We start from the raw sequence: 20406 nt of genomic DNA, 5'->3' as shown, positions 1-20406 counted from the left end.
TTCACCAGTCTAGACATGAAAATTATGGACCCAAAAACCGAATCCATACATGTAACTATGTAAGTGACCACTGAATAAGGATTGCAAATCACACTTAAGCTCTTTTGATCCATTAAACTTTTAAGGACATAAATGACGGCCATTCCACCGTTGATTTCCCAAAGTACAAATAGTGCAACAACTACAACGCAAGAAGATTAAGGTCAGAGACCCAACAAATCATCTCTTAAACGAGAGCAAATCAACAATTATTCTTCCTCAGAAATTCCCACTTTTTTATGCAAAAAAAGAAAAAGAAAAAGAAAAGAAAATGTTTCTAATGAAACATATATTTCATTCATCATCTTCATAATTTTACATACCCCTTGCAATATCTCAGTTGAAATAAAAAATATGAACGGGCACATTTGTTGACCTATACGTATGCTATGTACCCCAGAAATTTGCTTTAAAATTGCAAAAAATGGGACAGACTAATCTGTGATGAACATATATGTACAATCCTTCCAAAACCAACAGATAAAAACTAGGCATTAGGCATATGAGACTCTGACAGCATGGAATTCAAGAATCGAAATCATTTGATTTCTGTCAGCTCTGCATTATTTAATGGAGAAAATTCATCACTGCCATCACCAAAAAACTTGGGAGGGCCTGAAAATTGCTCAGAACACCAACTATCTGGAACTGTCAAGAAGTAAGTAGACATGAATTTCCTGAATCTTTTCTTGTACTCCTTTGGTGAAATAACAGTTGGTAATGCATTTTTAGGAACAACAAGAGAAGCCTTCACCCAGGTTTCAAGTTGTTTGTCCCAGGTATACTGCCTCAGATAATCGATAATGCCGAATACAAGTTCATGCCGCTGTTTGTCAACTCCCACAAGTAATGAATAGTCCATGACATTGATTGCCTGCAAAAGTGCAAAATATCAGTAATACATAAAAACTTCTTATGCTAAAAATGCATTTAAAAAACATAACAAAAAAAAAGACATTCATTGCAAACTCACTGTAAGAAAAGATGTGTCATTCCAAATAGCCCGCTGCAAAAGATGCTTAGTTTTTCCACCGACATAATAAGGAGAGATATGCATGTCGTCAACAAAGTTCTGGTCCAAAAGAACCTTGCCGGGGCCACTTGAATTCGAAATGTATCGAGAATGAAGAGCGCCTTTAAGATCATACATACGTGAAACATTACGGCCAAAGAAAAGATTCTCCATTACTACCAAATCGATTTTCAGTTCTTTACTACTTTTAGTTTGTTGGATTATAACCTGCAATAAAAATCAAGTCAAACAAGGATGACCACAAGTTTGCAAAACACTCCACTTTCCAAGTAGATAAAACTTAAAAGACCACGAACCTGATATATCCCTAGAATTTTCGCAAGGCATGTTTGGCTCCCTGAACTCAAAGAGTGAGAAATGTGCTTAAAATACTCTGTGGAAAACTTCATAAAAGAATCGAGTTCAGTCTTCTTGACTTGCTTTACAATGAACCTGTCATCCAGTGTCTTTGCAAAGAATGCTTTACTCTTCCCACCTTGAGCATCCCAATTCTTACAGCGACTGAGAGAAGAGATATAATCAAGTTCATTTGGACAACATCGCCTTCGAAGACCATAGAATTGTTTTGCATGTACGCACACTACTGAATATTTACTCTTCCCAGGTAACTTTCCAACCCCTAGACTGATCTCTGGATGCAGAGGATCGACGGGTAGTGGTACCTCAGAACCCGAGGAGGGCAAATCTCCAAAAGAAACACTCTGTCCTGAGCTTATTCCTTCTAGATCTGATGAACTACTTGAGGACCAGTATGGTGAAGGCATGGAAATATCAGAAGCAAGAATATATGGATTCTCAATTTGTTTATCAGCTTCTCCCTCTTTGTTTCTCCTCGTCTCCTTTTCAAGACCATTTTCCATCAAATTATAATGATCCCACAATGAGGCTAGAGCACAGGCAATTATGCTTGTAAATTCATCCTCATAGACAGACACAACATCATCATTTGTTCCAACGGGAAAGTGCAACCTAGACCTTTCCTGAGTAATCAGCGGATTAACTGATGAGAGGTGTGTTGGAGTGTAGCTATTGATGAATTCAAACTTCTGGGAGTAACCCCTCTGGAGATCCCCCTTGTATGCTTTACAAATTTCTGAAAAAGGGGACCATACCCAGCGTTCAGAGTCCTCTAAGTTGGAAGACAGTGAATTATGAGACACTGTTATGCCTGATTGTTGTTCCCTTGACACACGCCTAGCAGACATCTCATGGTTCTCAATCAGTCTGCTACCTGTCTCTTCAGTTTTCATATCAAAGTTAAGGATTGACTCAGTGTATCCCAAAAGCTCTGCAGTATTTGGAAGAGAGTGGTCAACCTGTAAATGACTAGAAACGGGTAAGATATCTTCTTGATAATCCTTACCATTCAAAGGAAGTGTAGCAGAGACATCAAACAGTCTAGTAGACGGGCTTTGACCAAGGGCAGAGTCATACAACCCTCTGCCTGCAGAAGTTGTAGTCTGCTCATCACTAGCTGACCCAAAATCTCCAATTAAATCTCTCACTACCAACCTCTCAGCATCTATAGAATTACAATTCTCACCACTCGTGCATCCAGATTGTAGGATATCTTTGGACAATGGTTTTGAAACTTTGACTTGCATATCTAAATTTTCATCTGATATAGATGTTTCTGTCAGCTTGTTTTCCAAGGAGGCTTCTTCATTGACAAAGTTCCTTGTGTGATGGTGGTCATCAAAAGCGTAGGATCCTTCATTCTTGAAGGAACCATTATCTGCGGAACCCTTAAAAGTATGATCACCATTTTCCAATGCATTTATTTCTTCAGTCCTTCTAACAAAAATTTCATCCTTCTGCAATTGTAGTTTTTCTTCATGCATTCCATTATGAGAAGCATTGTCAACTCTAGTAGTTGACACTAGGGAATGCAAACGGCGATCCCAAACATATGACTCAAGCAGAAGTTCGTGGTTTAAACGATTCAAACCAAGAATCTGATGTGCAATCCTCCCCAGCTCTCCAATCTTACTAATAGCCTTCTGCAAAGACACCAATTTGTTTCATCAGCGAAGGAAAGTAGTAAACATTATTTTGAAGATCCATGCTTCTAGACTAGATAGATCTAAAAAATCCATGCTTGTAAACAGTGGAAGAAGTCAAAAATTCATTGAAGACACTGACCTCAAAATCAGATTTTTCTTGCTTCAACATCTCTTCGATTTCAGAGAACTCTTTTATGTAGCCAGTAAGATTCATGAGTTCCTCCAAAAGTGAGCTATTGAATCTAGATCCTATCTTCTGTAGTGATTCCGTAACCTCCGTGAAGAACAAAATCCCTTTCTCAAGCACCTTGAGAATCAAAATTTTTAATCAGTCAATTGTAATAACTAAGGAAAGGCAGTACATACATAATACACCATAAGGAGACATTAACTACAATAAAAACATACTTCTTTAGCTTCTCTACTAAGCCACTCTTGTCCATTTGGATTGTTGAACTCCAAAACTGGCGGTGGCATACATGCAGTGTAGATCTCAACAGAAGAATATCCAAAAATCACAACCATAGATCCCAATCTGTTCATTGTCGATAGAAATGAGAGGTCATAATAATCTAAACAAAGGACATTGACAAATATTTACAAGATAACAATACGAAATAAAGATCAATATTAAGTCTGTACCCATAGAAATGGAGGCACTCTCTGTGCAGTGAATGCCCGCAGCTGGATATCCTACTAGAAGCAGAATCATTTGAAAAGGTGAGCTCTAAGAACTTTCCAAACGACAGAGCACGTGCATCAGTAGACATCACCACTCTCCGTGTAGGTTTAAGAATCTTGTTCTCCCACTCACATTTTAAACACCGGCTCCACATCCAGAGCTTCTCTTCTGCTTCGCCAGGCAAAATCAACTCCAGAGGAAGCCGCTTGACTAGTATTGTAAGCTTCCCATTCTCGTGAACATAACAGTACACATGATTTTCTGGTGGCTCTTCACACTCAAGGCAACGATGCTTCTGTCATTAACACAATTGTTTGTATGAGGATTTTCCATTCAACTAATGCAAAATGCAGCATGAAGTGCAAGTTCTACAAGAATTTGAAAATTGGAATCAATTGAACATCAATAAACCTGATTGAGCAATTCATTACGCAAGAATCTTCCTAGGGATATGTCAGAATTCCCGTAGTACTTGATGCGAGAAAGAAAGCTTTGCTTACAAACATTCCCTCTTGAGACACAACGGCTAGACAACAAAACCAAGATGCCTTGAGGACCTAATACGGTTTTGATGTCAGCCCTCTGAGGTATTTGTATCTCTCTAACATGAGTGTCATGGTGCTCAGGAGGAATTTCACTGAGTGCCGGCATGGACTCAACTTTTTCACCATCACAAACGAACTCATTCTTCTCTTGGTTGGTTCTACACTTTGCTTCCGCCTCATAGTCAAGTGTTTTCAGTGTCGGAGAAACCGGCAATCCTTCCGTACTCTGACTATCTAGTTCCATATCCTTGAAGCCAAAGAATGTGGAAATGGACTCGTAGGAAGAAGCAGGAACATAAGGGAGGCTGTCCCCCAGAAACCTTTTAAGAGAAGAAGACAATGATGAAAATAACTGTCCAGGAAGAATTGGAGGAGCTACTTGTTCATGAGATTTCTCTGACTGGTTCAGGATACTGTTAATCAACATCTTTTCCTTCGGGTCATTTTCATAAGAATTGACGTCAGAATGATGACTAAATCCAGATATTGCAGAATTTCCTTCTGAATCTAGATTAGCATTGCGAGGCATTCCTTCATAAATGGGAACGTCTAAAGTATGTGTTGAAGCAGTCCTCGCCGAGGACCCCCCGAGACTAGATATAATTGAATTAAGTTCATTTGCACAGCCAAATGAAAAGTGTCCATCTATCGAAAATCCATTTCTTACTCCAACAGTATGAGGGCTAGGAAATATTGCCCTTTGATCTACAAGGAATGACGTTTCTAGGATTAAATGGTATGCCACAAATACAGCATATTGCACCACACTTTTAACCTTCTTCAACTCATCACTGTGTGCTCCCTTCAGTAAAATCTGCAACAAGAAAAAAAAATGATAAATAAGATGTTAATGATGTAGCCATATTGATCCAAGAGAACAAAAGGCAGCAGTTGTCACATACATGCAAAACATGAAGGGTTTATTACACAAACCACATGAGCATAGACAAAAGTAATGGCCCCGTAAGTTTTATCTACCAATTTTGTACCAGATGTTGTAGCATATGTTCTACCTAATCAATATATATATATATATATATATATATATATATATATATATATATATATATATATGAGGAAACTGTTGGTGAGCTAGCTTGCCCAATCACATGGGGGCCCACTTTGTTAGGATGATCCAAACCATTCATTTGAAAGTCCCTTACATAGATGGGGGGTGTACCAAAAATCAGCTCAATAGGATCATCCTAACCCCTCCATTTGTGGAGGACAAAAATGGACAGACTCATATATATGAGGAAACTGTTGGTGAGCTAGCTTGCCCAATCACATGGGGGGCCACTTTGTTAGGATGATCCAAACCATTCATTTGAAAGTCCCTTATATAGATGGGGGGTGTACCAAAAATCAGCTCCATAGGATCATCCTAACCCCTCCATTTGTGGAGGACAAAAATGGACAGACCCTATGGAGCTGATTTTTGGTACACACCCTATCTATGATAAGGCCTTGCAAATGAATGGTTTGGATCACTCTCCAAAATGTGGGACCCATGTGATTGGGCAAGCTAGCTCACCATAAGTTTGGTGAGCTTAAGCTCACCAACAGTTTCCTCATATATATAAGAAAATATCTACAGAATTCCATTTATTTTTATTTATAGAAGAAAATATCTACAGAATTTCCTTTATTTCCAATAGACTTCTGCTGGTAAGTCCCCTTTTCCTTCATGTTATGTATTTTTTAAAAGTTTATATAGTTCCTGCCGATTTTAGATAGGAAATTTCAGTTTCATTTGTCTTTTCCCCATCCATTTATTTACGGCGGCAAGGCTTATTCTCATTATCCCTTGGTTCTCCTCTTTATGTCTGCAGAAGAAATATCTGCTACCTCATATGCCTGATGGTATTTTTCATTTTCTCCTGTAGGTGATGGAAATTGAAAGTTTTTCTTTCCTAGACCATGTGCGTGCTTTCGATAAGAAATGTGTGCATCACTAGCCTCCTGTAAAAATAGTTGTATGGTTAGTTTCATGAGAAGGTTAGAAGGTTGAAATGCATTTTTTCCTTGCTTCCAAGTTATTTGCCTGGTATTTGAAAGGGCTAGAAAATTTTGTAAATGTCATGTTAACAAATGGTCATATGCAATTATATGAATACCCAGAATATATCTATAGAACTTCCCTTATTTCCAATAGATATAAAGTCGCTTTATGAGTATTTTGAAAAAAAGTGAAGAGAATTGTTCTCTGTTTAACCACTGACAAATATTTCTTCTAAGACAGAATAACAGACATGTACGTATTATTCCTCGATAGGAAATGAAAATAGAAGGGGAAAAAACTTGCAGTGGCAAAGATGGTGTGTGACTGCTATGCATCAGGTGCAAAGGACCAATGAACTCTTGAGGAAAATGCATTTTCGAGGATCCTGTAAGTTTTGTTCCTCCCGTTTATGTTCCCAGCTTCAATATTTTCCATCATGGCAAGTAAATCATCAATAAAATAATGAATTACCCAATTTTCCTATGAGAACTTACTCTTTTGTATCTTACAAACTGTTTGTCTCAAGTTAGACTGCAACTGGTGTTATTTGAAACTTTAAATAGGTACTAATTTTACCCCCAACTTACGACATTGCAAACTTGATGAATGCATTTTGATTATGTTGTCTGTTATTTCTAAACATGATGTATTAGTCTAATGAACACATCAATCCAATAATATGATGAAACATCTAAGGGAAATGATATTTCCACCCTGTTTTTCAGCATTTCACACCCTTTTCAGTGTCTTTTCCTAAAAATGTCCGCATTTCCACACCTTTTGGCAGTTTCTTCCTGAAATTTAGTGAATTTTTCAAGCAAAGACACTGAAAATGGGGGTGGACTGAGGTGTCTTTTTTTCCCCTTTGAATGGCAATTGGACTTACTTTAAGTGTCTTTTTTTTCCTTTGAATGACAATTTCAATAGAAAATTAGATGCTTGACATTCTATCATCCATCCCTTTTCCATCACATATGGTGATTGTATTAATGTTTCCATACATTATCATTATGTATTATATTCATGTGTTTTCTTTTGTAGGGATGTTCTGCCTTTGCAGTTTTTTTTTAATGGTACATTCTGCCTTTGCAGTTATGATCACCCATACCATTTTTCGAAGATTCACTTTTTTGAGATAACTTTCATGTTATTTCATTTTGGGTAAACATAAGAAAATCCTAATTCATGAATTTTTTTTGTTAAAGTTCGAAAAACACCGCTGAAATTCATGGGGTTGTGAGTACATTTCACTGTTCTCATTATTTGGGAAACTCTGCTCAGCAACAATTTTTTTTGGCAAACTCTGACCTGAACCAAAAAAATTAATGCAGCATTTAATCTACATATTGGTTATGTCATCTTTTTCCGTTATTTGATTATGAGAAGTAGTCGTACCATTATACGTGTACACATGGGCATCAGTTGAATGGTTTGGATCATCGAATGGCTCCCACTTATACTTTGCCCTGCTAATGTGTTTGCTTAGGAAATACAATCCCACATTTACAATATAACTTTTCTTGCACAGATTCTTTTTTTATTGGTAAATGTTATGCATCTGAATAGTTTGTCACTTTCTCTTACATACTTACATCTATTATTTCAACTGTTGATTTCTGGATGGGCACTAGCATGGCGTGGTCATGCTTTTGGAGGGTTCGAGGAGAGAGACAAAATCTCATTGCAGTTTAACCCATTATATTCTTCTTCTTTTTTGGCAGATTACCTTTCAATGGCAATCCATTTGCAAAGCTGACGCTCGTGTTGGCTCTGCTTGAGATTTATATAAATAAAGAAATCTGAAGTGTGCTTAGAAATTTTGGTGACAGGGATTATCAAGACAGAATGCTACACTTTGAGAATTTCATTGTGCAAAACAAGCAGAATGAGTGAAGCTTTAATCTGGAACTGCTATGATCAAAGAGAACTGCTACGTGTTTCATAGTTCATGGGTTGGTGGGTTGCTTATGTTTTGGGATAGTGGCCAAATATTATTTTACCTATTGATAGTCATATCTAATAGATTTACGATTTTTGTACTTCTCAAGCGGAGTAATTCGTTCCATAATGTGATTTGCTTCTTTTCTTTGTTGCTTATGGTTAAAAAGGAAGTTTTATAGTACACATTGGTTACAAACAAAGTTAAAACGAAGGATAACCGATAACCATATGTTTTGCCTAGTCCAGTGGTAGAACATCAAGTTTGAAATTTTCAGTTTTTATAACTTCATGCAAATAACCAGTTGAGTGCAGCATAAGATTGGATATTAAGTTGTAAACAAGAATACAGTATAAGCATAAGTCATTTATGAACATCAGGAGATAATGAGAGATGGAAAGTAGACAATCTCACTTTGAACTTCTACAAGATAGCCAAACTAAGCAAGTACAAGTGAAAAAACAACCGAACTAACAAGTAGAATAGAAGTTCTAAAAATTATATGGCAACTATTCAAACAACTGTGGTGACTCACTGTACAGCCCATAGGTCTTGGACAACCCTCAAAGAACATTAGAGTTTTACTTGGTCGCTTTCCACCTTCGCCAAAACTGATAAGTTCCTCCACAAACTTTTCAACATGGAAGGAATCACATTGTTTCAGCTTTGGATTCGTCAAACTATCAGAAGAAGAAACAATCTGTGAACCAGTACAACAAGCAATCCTTTCTAAGCGTTGGAGCTTCATATCAAAGACCAAAGTTATTCCTTTTGCCAGAAGAGACTCTTGAAAATCACGAGAAACAGTTTTCTCCACCAGAACTACATTTGGCTGGCACATTTCTATCATATCGTTGATAGACTTTACATAATCCCTTTCCTGCTTGCATCGACTGAAAAATCAATACCAATAACTGGATGCAATTCTAATGAAATATATAATAAAACGCTTAAAAGTATACCTGTTCCATTGAATCAAATGATGACAACCCTCTTGAACGCTGCCCGAGAATCCCCTGAAGCAGTAGTAATCTTGGGTTCTTGTACTTGGTTGGCATATGCTTGTGCGCAATACTCTTCTTAAAAACCAAACCCCTGATCACTTGACTGTAAAACCCAAGTATTCCAATGTTAAGAAATTGCATTCCATTTGTTAGAGAAGAAAAAAAATGTTACATTAATGTCATAGGAGACAACATAGGTAGAATATTGATTGTTAAAGTACCTTTGAATGCGAGAACCAGATGCAATGCATTTCACTTTCAAATAGCAACCAGGATCCATGGCTATTCCCTCATTGGCCTCAGGCTTGATAAGTGTTGCAGCTTCCCATGATAAAGAAGCAACTATATCTAGCCAATCCTCAACAGCCTCCTTTGAAAAAGCTATGTCCTTCGACATAAGAAGCTGTCTTACAATGGTCCTAAAGCGCCCATTCATTACCTCTACCATTGCTTTTTGCCGTTCCTCTTTAAACCTGAAATTGCTGCCATGTTCTTCACTAAAGCTATTTAAAGAACTAGGTTGACCCCATTTTGTACCATCACTGTACTCATCATCATCATCATTATCAGCCACACTGGGATCCATGTCATCTTCTTTGTTCTCTGGTTCAGGTGGTATCCATATGCGGGGATCTATTTGGATAAGAAAAGGCTCAGACCCTTCCATTGAGGATGCAAATGATTGAGTACTCTTGCCAACGTCACTCTTTATTACTTCTGAATCACCTTCAACTTTTATGATTTGGACATCTTTTGATGTGTTGTCACAATGGCTCAACTTCTCACTATTATAGTCTTCAAGATTTTCCACAGTTATGAGATTAGATTTATCAACTTCTTCCATTGGCAAACCAGTGCTCATGCTATCCATGTTGTTGCTAATTTCTTCACTTCTAATCTCGATATTCTTCAATAAATTCCCATTTACATCACCTTCTAAAAGCCCAATAAATCCTGGGTTGTGATGCTCTTGACCCGTATCTAAAGCTCCTTCATCTCTCTCCTTCCTATTCAATCAGCAATTAAAAAATCCGTGGTGCATGTTACCTAGAAGCGTGAAACAATGAAAACGAAGCTAAAAGATCAACCATAAAACACTCACAACCATGCCTAAGAACCACCATGTACCTCCTCTGCAAGTTTGAATCCGCAAAAACCTCACCTGCAAGGGGGAAAGGGAAACAGAAGAGACAGTTCAAAAGAAATGTTTTCGAAAAGTTTAAGCATGAACTGATATTAGATGTTTCAAAGGATCAAAAATATAGTAGGAAAAGTTACCACAGCTTGAGACACAACTTTCATAGCTTGTCAGTGAAATTGCCGGACTGATTGACGGTGTCGAATAAGGACCCAAATCATCCCGTGTTGAAGACTCTTGCCCGTGCTTCTGCGAGCAATATCGACAGTACCAAACAGGGACTTCACCATCTAGTCCTGAAGAAGTACTCTTCTCACACTCCCTACAGAAGGATTTGCTACAAATTGAGCACTGAACTCCATCGCCCAATTTCGACAATTCCGAACCACAAGTGGTACACATCTGGGACTAAATAAACTCAGAACTAAAACTATGTGAATCGATATTCCATCCTTGATTTCCCTAGTAAAAAATACAAACCCACAAACAGAAAAACATTAATATTGCATTCCCTTCCTTTCCTCCATATAACATATTGTCTAGTCAGACCCAGATCATAAAATCCCAGATTCAAAAATCAAAACCAAATCCAAAAAATCGATTTTTTTTTCCAAACTAAAAGTGTTTGAAATCTCAAACAGAACATATCAAACAGAACTTACAGACAATAAAGAAAAAATCACCATCAGAAACAAGAAATCCCAACCCCAAAAAAACAAAACCCAAAAACTACAAAACTCAAAACCCAATTCTAAAAACACAACCTGATAACAAAAATCCTTCAAAAACCCTCAAATCACTCCAAAAATAAGAACCCAAATCCAAAAGTACCCACAACCCAACAAAAGACCCAAGATTTGACACCTGTTCCCTCTACAGTAACCGATCTGAAACATATTACAATCTCTTAAATTGATCCCCACACGTCCTTTCCAAAACAAGAAAGCAAAGTAACAGAAAAAGCAGACAAATACCAATACCAGTATTCAAATTAGAAACAAAGCATAACTTACTGGGCAAGAAACAAACCACTCGTAGAAGAAAATTAATCCAGAGAGACACTAAGCCAAATCTCAAAGATTATAGTCCTCAAAGAAAGGAATACAAAATCACTGCAAAAAAAGGACAAAAAGAAGAAGAAACAGATGGAAAGAAGAGGGGAGAGAGAGGAGGAAGAAGTGAAGAAGAAGAAAACGTTGGTATGGGGGCCACAACATTCATAAACAAATAGTAATATTAAATGCATACGTATGTGCATGGCGGCATACAAGCACTCGGTTTTTATACGCGTAGAGTCCGTGGCGGTCATATTATATACGCTGACCGTATACGGTGGATACAAAATCTATACACAGGTAAAACTAGAATCTAGAGGGAAGATTGTGTTGGTTTGGAGAGGGTGTATTTTAGAAGAATACCCTCCTATGTAATAGTGATAGACTAATACCAACCCACAATTTTAAATATTCATGTACAGTGGGCCCACTATATAGGATGATCCAAAATGTTCCCGTTAATCATTTTATGGGATGATCTTAACCCTCCAATATATAGGAGGACTGGATGTTATAGAAAGCTATGTAGATCAGAGGGTTAAAATCATCCTATGGAGATGATTTACTGGGGCAACAAATGAATGGTTTGGATCATCTTATGAAGTGGGCCCCAGTGTAGTTATTGAAATGTAATGGATGGCCACACACCATGTAAAATATCCCATATGCCATAATAACATTGATTTGAGAAACTTAGATGGTGGAAAGGGTCAGAAATAATGGCTTGAAATTCAAGTTTTGAGGAGCCCGATTTTGTTTTGGATTTTGAGAACTGATTTGGGAGTCCAAAAGTTATTATTAGACTCATAATTAGGTTTGATTTTTACTTCAAAATTAGAGTTGGAATCACAATCGGTTCTCAAATATCCATATAAAAAGGGGCCCTGGCGTGGGACACCCTTGTAAGATGTTTGTGGGAGCATCCAGAGGTAGGGAAGCAACTCGGGCATGTTTAAGAATTCGGATCGAGCTTTTTACCATAAAAGCAGGTCGTATTATGTGAATTCATTTCATTTTTTTAGCAAAAGCTTGACTTGGTTCGACTCAAGTTGCACCCGTACTCGGAGGAAAATTTACATGTCTTCATACATTGATTGGAGCTGATGGGGGCATGCCTCATCCTCTTAGTTGTAAGATTCATTTTGTTCACTCTTTTGTTTTGGCAATCGGAACGAAACGTTTTGGTCATTTCAGTCAAATTTCATTCAAAACTTTTCGTCCCACTACGAAAAGGAAAATTATTTTTAATAGTTAAAATATGAAAATTTTCAAAAAAATAAAAACATATTACAAAAATATAAGAAATAATTAGATGAACCAAATATGTAAAGGATCCAATATTTACTTAAAGGAAAATCACTATCAGCTAAAATGCTTGTTTTGGCCTGTGTGTTGGTCAGTGTCTGACAAGATGAAAAAAAAATTAGAAACCAAATTATGAGATTTGTTTACCTGAATTGTAAGATTTAATAATGTTTGGATATGATAGAATTTATGAATTTTTAAAATTGAAAAAATACCCTATCGTTTAGAAGTTGTGATTTTGACCCAGCCCAATTTTTTAGAATTTTGTGCTAGAATTAAAAAGTTGACTTTTTTTATCCTTTTAAAATTGGGTTCGAAACTATTTTTAATGAATTCAAATGGGGTATCTCTTTATTTACATGTAAATCTTGAGTAAATGTCTTTATTATTTTGATTCATTTAAGTAAATGTCTGTCTTTAAATGTCATTTAAGTAAATATCCATTTACTTAAATGACTTCACATGTTAATACTAAGAAAAGGAAAGAAGAAGAGAAAAGAAACGAGAAGAGGCAATAAGGGTAGAAGAAAAAGCAACTAAATAGATTGATTTCATGCATAAATGCTACGAAGAGGAAAGAAGAGAAGAGAAGAGAAGAGAATCAACAACGGTAGAAGAGAAAGCAACTAAATTTATCGAAATCCGGAACGAAATGGAAAGCATGCCCATTTTATTCTGAAATTTAGTCCGGAACGAAATTTTTTGCCCACTTCAATGGTGCAGGAAAGAGGCCTTTCTTATGATAGAATACCTGAACAAGGGTGCCCCAAGCGGCTGAGTTAACTAGATGCAGAGCAGGGGTTCAAGTACATTAAGAATTGCATGACTTCATCTAGGAGCAATACGTCAATTTTTAGGTCCCCACACTTTTCAAATCAAATTGGAATTTTTTCCCTAGGCCTTGTTTGGATTGAAGGAATATTCCGGAAATGTTTAAAAAAGAAAATGTTTTATAGGATTTTCTATTTCCCATTAAATGATTTCAAACGGAAAAAAAAAAGTAATTTCAACCACTGCGGTTCAAGTTTTATCTGCAAGGACCTTTAATTTACAATGATATCCATATAAATAAGCCATAACCATATCATTTCCCTATAAATTAAACAAAAAGTTAGGAATTTCTTTTTACACAATAAAAATATTTTTCCTGCAATCCAAACATATTGAAACTGGTTTTTCTTGTGAATTTTTTTTTTTTTTTTTTTTGCGGAGATTTAATCCCATATCGACCGAAAACCTTTTGATCATGAATTATATAGGGTGGGTGAATTCAAACTACAAGAACAAGATACACTTTCTCTTCCAAAATAATTTGTAGAAGAATTTCAAAATAAGAAATTTTCAGGTTCATCCTCTAAAAATTACCATAATTTCCATGGTTGCTAACTTTTTGAGAGTAGCTCCACTAGTCCATAGGATGTGAGTATTCTGATGAAAAATTAAGATGTGAGTGTGGACATAAGGCCTTACAGGTCTTGCACTAGTGTAGGTTAGCCTATCATGGGGTGTGTTAGTGCGCCTCATGGACACAGATAGATGACTATGTGCTACTTATAAAATACGAATGGTCTAAACTTTAAACTACTTATTTTATACTTGACTTTTCATCGTTGCACTATTAAAATAAGAGAACGACTATGTAGAAAGTGGCATCGAGATCAATGGAGGCGATCAATTATAGGGTACCACATGGGGATTCATGTGTAATCATGACCGTTGATCTTGTAGAACTTCATGAGGTGGCCCGGGGAGAAAAGGGGGCGAATTCATCATTCCCGCATTAAGGCCATGTTTCTCTCTCGGTAAAATGGGGATAGAACAAAATTTACACATTTTTAAGTGGAAAATTGGGCTTTAAATTTGGGCCCATTTTATATAGAAAGAATCAAAGAAACAGAGCCTAAGCAAAAAGGGCTTAATGTGGGCCAATTTAAGGCCATGTTTGGCAATACCTACATAACATGGGTCGGGTTTAGAAACTATATTGCGGGCTTAATGAGGGCCATTTAAAGTCTAAAAAGATTATTTAATGATCATAACCATTATCGAAAGGTTGGGATCATCTAGCAGAACACCATGTACAGTAAGATTGGGTGGGCCACAAGTTCCCAATTTGTCTGGGGAACCAATTTTCCCCGGGCCATGTTTTGGTAACAGAGAATGCTAGACTCACAGACTCACAGGTGCCCGCCCCTATTAGTCAAATTCCATTAAAGGCAGTTAATATCGTAAATTTTTGTGTCATCTTAAATGGAATTTGACCAATGTAGGCACCCTTTGTCCCTTTTCTTTAGAAGGGCGCCAGTGTAGCACATTCCTCTTCGAAACAAGACGAACTTGCGTTAAGAACTTACCTTGTTCCGTGTATTGTGATCAGATCCGTTGATTTGACCGCCAATCACAAGTGCCGACAAATTCGGTTTGGAACATAAAATCTGAATTAGGGTTCTGCCAAAAAAAAAAAATCTAAACCGTTGATTTCATAATTCATAATCTCAAGAGTGGAATGACTTTTCGGCATGGGACTAAGTGCAATTGGCCACCTCGTGATGCCATACAAGATCAACGGTCTTGATTTCTAGGTTTTTCCCATGTGGGACCCATATTGACTAGCATATGGTTAATCTCTAGCTAGGAAACATCCCATTGAAGATGCGACCAACAGAACGTTGCTTATAAGCAACGTTGAGTGGGAAAGAAAGTGTCTTATTCAGCTCTTTGAAATAAAATTGCCACTTTATTTAATTTCAACCAAATACCCACCAGATTGGTTGGGCCCATTTAGAAATTCTTTGTCCCCCCATCTAAACCATACACGTGGGGCCAGTTAAATAATCTGAACCATTCATCCTTATCTATTGGGGCTTCAAATCAGAAGATTGAGTTTGTCTGAAGTATATGATCGAAACCGTTCTTCTCGTGGGCCCATTGTAGACTTTGCATTGATATGACCTTAGAACAGTTAGGTTTTGAATTTGAACCGTGGCCAAAGACACAACGGAAGAGTCTAGACGCTCTCTTTCAAAAAGAAAAACAAAAGAATGAGAACAACTGTTGCTTTCGGCAACTTTTAAGCAAAAGGGGTTCTAGGGATTATCGAAGGCGGAGAATAAAAAGAACCAAAATAATAGGAGGAATCATGTCCGGCAAACCTGACCTGTGATGGCTTATCTAAAAATATCACACGTTAATGAGAAAAACACCAAAGAAGGCTAGTTTATTTTCTGAACTTCCATAGGCGGCAAGTTTTTAACTTTACGCCTTGACACGGACAAAGGACATGTGTCGGACCAAATATAGACCATTTTGCCCTTTGTTGCAGGTTCCCATTGGCACACATCACGTCTAACTTTTCCTGCTGATTGCGTCTCTTTTTCTACTTGCATTAAATATACCTCTACATCCGCCCATAAATGTAAGTCATTTCATGTGAAACATACACTCAGTGTCGAATATAACGTCGACGTTGTAAATGTAAGTGTAAAAACAATAATAATCTTTCCCGTTGAGGCAGGAATCGACGGGTACAAAGTAAGATGTGTCTGGAATAATGATGGGTGCAATCAGAATGTATATTGGTGTCAGTGCATTAAAGAAATCCCATTAATATTTGGTGATCTCGAGGCCTACGGCTTCGAACTTGAGAAAGGAAAGCCTTAATGGACGTCGTTGAACGAAGATAATGCCGACTCTAACATCAAGATAACGTTGACGTTGTGATGTTGTAGACACCCCATTTTGACCGCTCCCTTATTAAATTTGTTTGATCGAAAGCTTGCCAAATCAGTTCATTAAGGTCTCAATCTTCATCCTAGGATAGGTTAGGGTCCCACCAGGGTCCCTGCAAAGTTTCGTCGAGGTCTGGGCGCTTGCACCTAGCAAGCGAACCAAATAAGAATGGAAATGTGAATGAAAAGGGGGGGTGAACTATCTGCTTAAGGGGGCTGTCCAGTTGAAATGGGAGGGTCGGAATATCATGTATGTATAAAGGAAAAAGGGGGGGTGCATTAGCCTGGCTGGAGCCAAATCAAATTCGTCCGCCCATCACTTTTGGTGCGCTCATCAATTGGGGTGTGCCAATATCCGCAGCCTTCAAGTGATATACAAAAAAAAAACAACGAAAATAAGGAGGAGAAAAAAAATCATTTTCGTAAAAACGGAGAAGAGGGAGAGAGCAGCAACGGAGATCTGAGAGGGAGAAGATTCTCTTCTCCGGCCTCATTCCTTGCCGGAATCCGTCCAACCTCCGGTCATCTCCCCCATCTCTCCATCCCAATCCCCGACTCCTCTTCTCCTTTTTCTTCTTTCCACCTCCAAGCTCTGGCCGATCATGGTTAGATTCCAAGATCGGAGATCTGAAATCTCAGATCTGAGAAGAGAGAAAGAGAGAGAGAGAGAGAGAGAGAGAGAGAGAGAGAGAGAAAGAGAGCTCGCCGGCCATCTCCTTTTCTCCGGCCCCACCATCTTCTCCCCTACCAGAATCCGATAATTCCATCGCCGCCGGCCACCACAAGCCATCGGAATCTGAGCCGTCCCAATCACTCCCTCCTTCTACCACCACTTCCAATCACCATTTCCATTTCTCCAAACCCACCTCCATTAACTCCGGCCGACCTCCACCTTCAAACCCATTCCATTTCCCCTATCAACCTCTATTCAAACCCTCCTCCATTAAATCCCTATTAAACCCACCATCACAGCCACCATCATCTCTATTCATCTTCACCATTTTCTTCAATCTCTTTGAAATCCTCTTTGAAACCCATACCAGCAGATCCCATTCTCTTCATTTCTCATACCCAAACACCCAAAATCCACCCCACTCTCCCTCCGCAGAAAATCTTCGTTCCTAATCCAACGGCCCAATTTCAATCTCTCAAACCCACTTCCACCATCGTCTTCTTCCCCCAAAAACCCTATCCATTGAAAGTATCGTGAGGCAAAAACCCGAACTCCTCGGCTTATAGTAGCAGAGATCGATCATGTGCTTATCACATGCCCTTGCCATTCCAATCTCTCTCTCCCTCTCTCTGTCAGATTTATTACAGAGATAAAAGAGGAATAGATCGGAAAGTGTAAAAAAGGGGAAAAAGGAGATGGGGAGCTACAGGATGTGTATCTGTTTCACGAGAAAATTCCGGTGTACGGATGCCGAACCTCCGGTGGACGTAAAACAAGCATTCGAGTCATTTTCCGGTGGGGTGGGTCAGATGCCGTCGGAAGAGCTCCTTCGCTTCCTCCAAGAGTCCCAGGGCGAGGCCACTGCCACGATCACAGATGCTGACGCCATTATCGACCAGATCCGTCATCTTTGCCACCTCAATAAGTTCTCGAAGCCAATCCTCACTCTCGAGAATTTTCATCATTACCTATTTTGTGACGATCTCAATCCTCCAATCAAATCTCAGGCAAAAATTCACGATCCGATCTAACTCCAGCAAGATTCCGTGCATCCGGTAATCTCCATTCGTCAGCCACCACTTCATCGTTCAAAGAAGAGAGCTGAGCACTCAGAAATAGGGAGATCCACGGAGAGAGAAGTTCGGGTCTCCTTCTCGAAAATCTTGTCGGTGACATTCATCTTCTTCGGGCATTACTTCTGCCATCTCGCGATTCCGATCTTCATTGCCAGCAAGGTGAATCTGCGCCACTCAGGTAAAATCTGTAACATCCCATGTATTGTTGAAGTAAGCATAATTGTTTACCTTGTCTCCCTGATATCATAATGTTAGTCTATAGATTTGATTTACATTTGATTATTGGATCTAATCTAGAGTTTAATTTCTAAGGTGAATGGAGATGAAGTGATGTATGCCTAATTGATGTAGGAAATCAGATGATACAGGTATCGTCTGATTTCACAGGAGACCTATGTCGAGGGTTCAGCTGAATTGTTTTATGGGGTAGTAGTATTGATTTGCTTTATTAGCTACAGAGGTTGAAATTTGTTACTACAGTGAGTCACATACCTGTCACTATGAAATTGGTTTTACATCTTTCTTTGTACATGTTCAAAATCAATGATAAGGACAGTAATGTTGATCATTTTGGTTTTATACTTGTCATTAAGTTTTTATGAAATGCTATTATTCATGCAAAGTCATCTGTTCTCAATATTTGTATGAGTTTGATTGATTAATTACATTAGACTGGTTTGTGGTATTGGAGCAAATGGTAGTTGTACATGTATTGTTTTGGGCTAAAGAATTGATAGTCATATAACCATGATTGAGTGAGACTTTCACTGTATGGTTTCCTACCCTTATGTTTGGTTCAAATCAGTTTGTATGCGTTATGGATCTCAGTTTCTTGTCCCCTCTGCTAGTTGGGGACCATTTCAGTCTGTTAGTAGTCTAGCATTCTTGTTTGCATCCTTTGTGTACATATGAGGCATGCCTTGCCTCATTTATAGAGCCCCTATTTGGAGACAGCTTTGTCTCATTAAGGAGTTTTTCCTTTTGAGAGGCTTACTCAGCCTCAAGTTAGAGTCCCCCTTCTTTTTAGAGTAAGTCTTTGACTCATTTGTCTTTCTCTTTTGTTCTTATTAGGGAGTCTTTGACTTTGTTGTTTGCTTTAGTGTTATTGTTAGAGAGTCGTTGACTCACTCGTCCTTTGGATAGCATTGTTAGAGAGTCGTTGACTCCCTCGTCCTTCAAGTAGTGTTGTTAGAGAGTCTTTGACTCAGTTGTCTTTAGGTGGTTATTAGAGAGTCTCTGACTCATTTGTCCTTAGTAGGGAGTCTTTGACTCGGTTATCTTGCTTAGCAGTATTATCGGAGAGTCTTTGACTCATTCATCTTTTCGTGGTGTTATTAAAGAGTCCCTGATTCATTCGCATCCCTCTTTAGTGTTATTAGTTAGGAATTTCTCCTTTAGAGTTGTCATTATTCCGCTTTGATTAGAGAGTAACTCAGTCTTATCAAAGCTTTGCTTGTTTGAGATCTTATATTCGTTTTTTCTGTTCTTGGGACACTTCTTTACGAGTTGTGGTTTGTCTCTTTGAGAAGCTTGTTGTTTGTTCGGGGTTTCCCCTTTTGATTTAGGGCTTTGCCCTAGTTTGTGGTTATGCTTGTGTGTTCTCTTGAAGGGTGAAAGCATTTAAGAATCTAAAAGCATTGGAATATTTTAAAATCCAAAAACATCAGAAATTTAAAATGTCAAAAACATTAAAAACTTTAAAAATGTCAAAAACATTAAAAACCTTAAATCTTTTGGATTGTTAGGTTTTGATTAGGAGAGTTCGTTTCGAACTACATTGGCTTGATCATCTCTCATGAGGTACGTAGTGCAGCTTGAGATCCATATCCCAAGTCCAGCCAAACTTTTTGTAAATAGCATTTTAAAACTTTTTTCGTAAGCAACCTTTAAAACTTCATTTTCAAAAGATCTTCCTCTAGAGTTAGGAGTTTCTCCTAGATAGAGAGTTTTAGAGTTAGGTTGTGTCTTTTGATAGGTTGTTTGATTATTTGCTTGTTGTGTGCTTGTTTTAGAGTTAGGGGTCTGTCTTAGAGTTATAGGAGCGCCTCCGTCCGGTCAGTCGGCGATCCACATCGCCGGGTGATGACTAGAATAGGATACGCTAGTCCACCCTTTGTTTTCCTTAAGAAATACAGCCTAGTTACACATAGGTTGTAGGAACCACCTGCATTAGCTTAGGGTTAA

General features: G+C 38.1%; 1 protein-coding gene across 4 annotated transcripts; it reads right to left on the bottom strand.

Moving 5' to 3' along the window:
- Positions 1–299: 299 nt before the first annotated feature.
- Positions 300–11536, bottom strand: FAB1D (FORMS APLOID AND BINUCLEATE CELLS 1A). Of its 4 annotated transcripts, none has more exons than XM_077392631.1 (14): positions 11399–11536; positions 10526–10847; positions 10376–10409; positions 9469–10254; positions 9206–9350; positions 8779–9123; positions 6151–6264; positions 4169–5116; positions 3718–4052; positions 3484–3610; positions 3215–3382; positions 1369–3072; positions 1013–1279; positions 300–913 (listed from the first exon to the last, which is right to left on the bottom strand). In XM_077392631.1, the coding sequence occupies exons 2-14, from the start codon at positions 10785–10787 to the stop codon at positions 578–580; spliced, it is 5571 nt and encodes a 1856-aa protein (XP_077248746.1). In that variant the 5' UTR covers positions 10788–10847; positions 11399–11536; the 3' UTR covers positions 300–577. The 4 variants fall into 4 exon arrangements, with proteins under 4 accessions (XP_077248746.1, XP_077248748.1, XP_077248747.1 ...); XM_077392633.1 differs by having other exon boundaries at positions 3718–4049; XM_077392632.1 differs by having other exon boundaries at positions 11415–11522.
- Between the last annotated feature and the right edge of the window lie 8870 nt (positions 11537–20406).

The sequence above is a fragment of the Tasmannia lanceolata genome, unplaced genomic scaffold (assembly GCF_043159265.1).
Source record: "Tasmannia lanceolata isolate RefF3 unplaced genomic scaffold, GAP_Taslan_0.1 ptg000012l, whole genome shotgun sequence".
Lineage (NCBI taxonomy): Eukaryota > Viridiplantae > Streptophyta > Magnoliopsida > Canellales > Winteraceae > Tasmannia > Tasmannia lanceolata.
Note: the sequence above shows the minus strand (reverse complement) of the source record. Positions and strands in the feature narration are given on the sequence as shown.

Coding starts and splice junctions, on each gene's coding strand:
- FAB1D (XM_077392631.1), bottom strand. CDS start 10,787: ATGTGTACCACTTGTGGTTCGGAATTGTCGAAATTGGGCGATGGAGTT. Junction 3,611..3,717: donor GAGTGCCTCCATTTCTATGG/GTACAGACTTAA, acceptor GACAATGAACAG/ATTGGGATCTATGGTTGTGA. Junction 1,280..1,368: donor AAATTCTAGGGATATATCAG/GTTCGTGGTCTT, acceptor TTTTTATTGCAG/GTTATAATCCAACAAACTAA.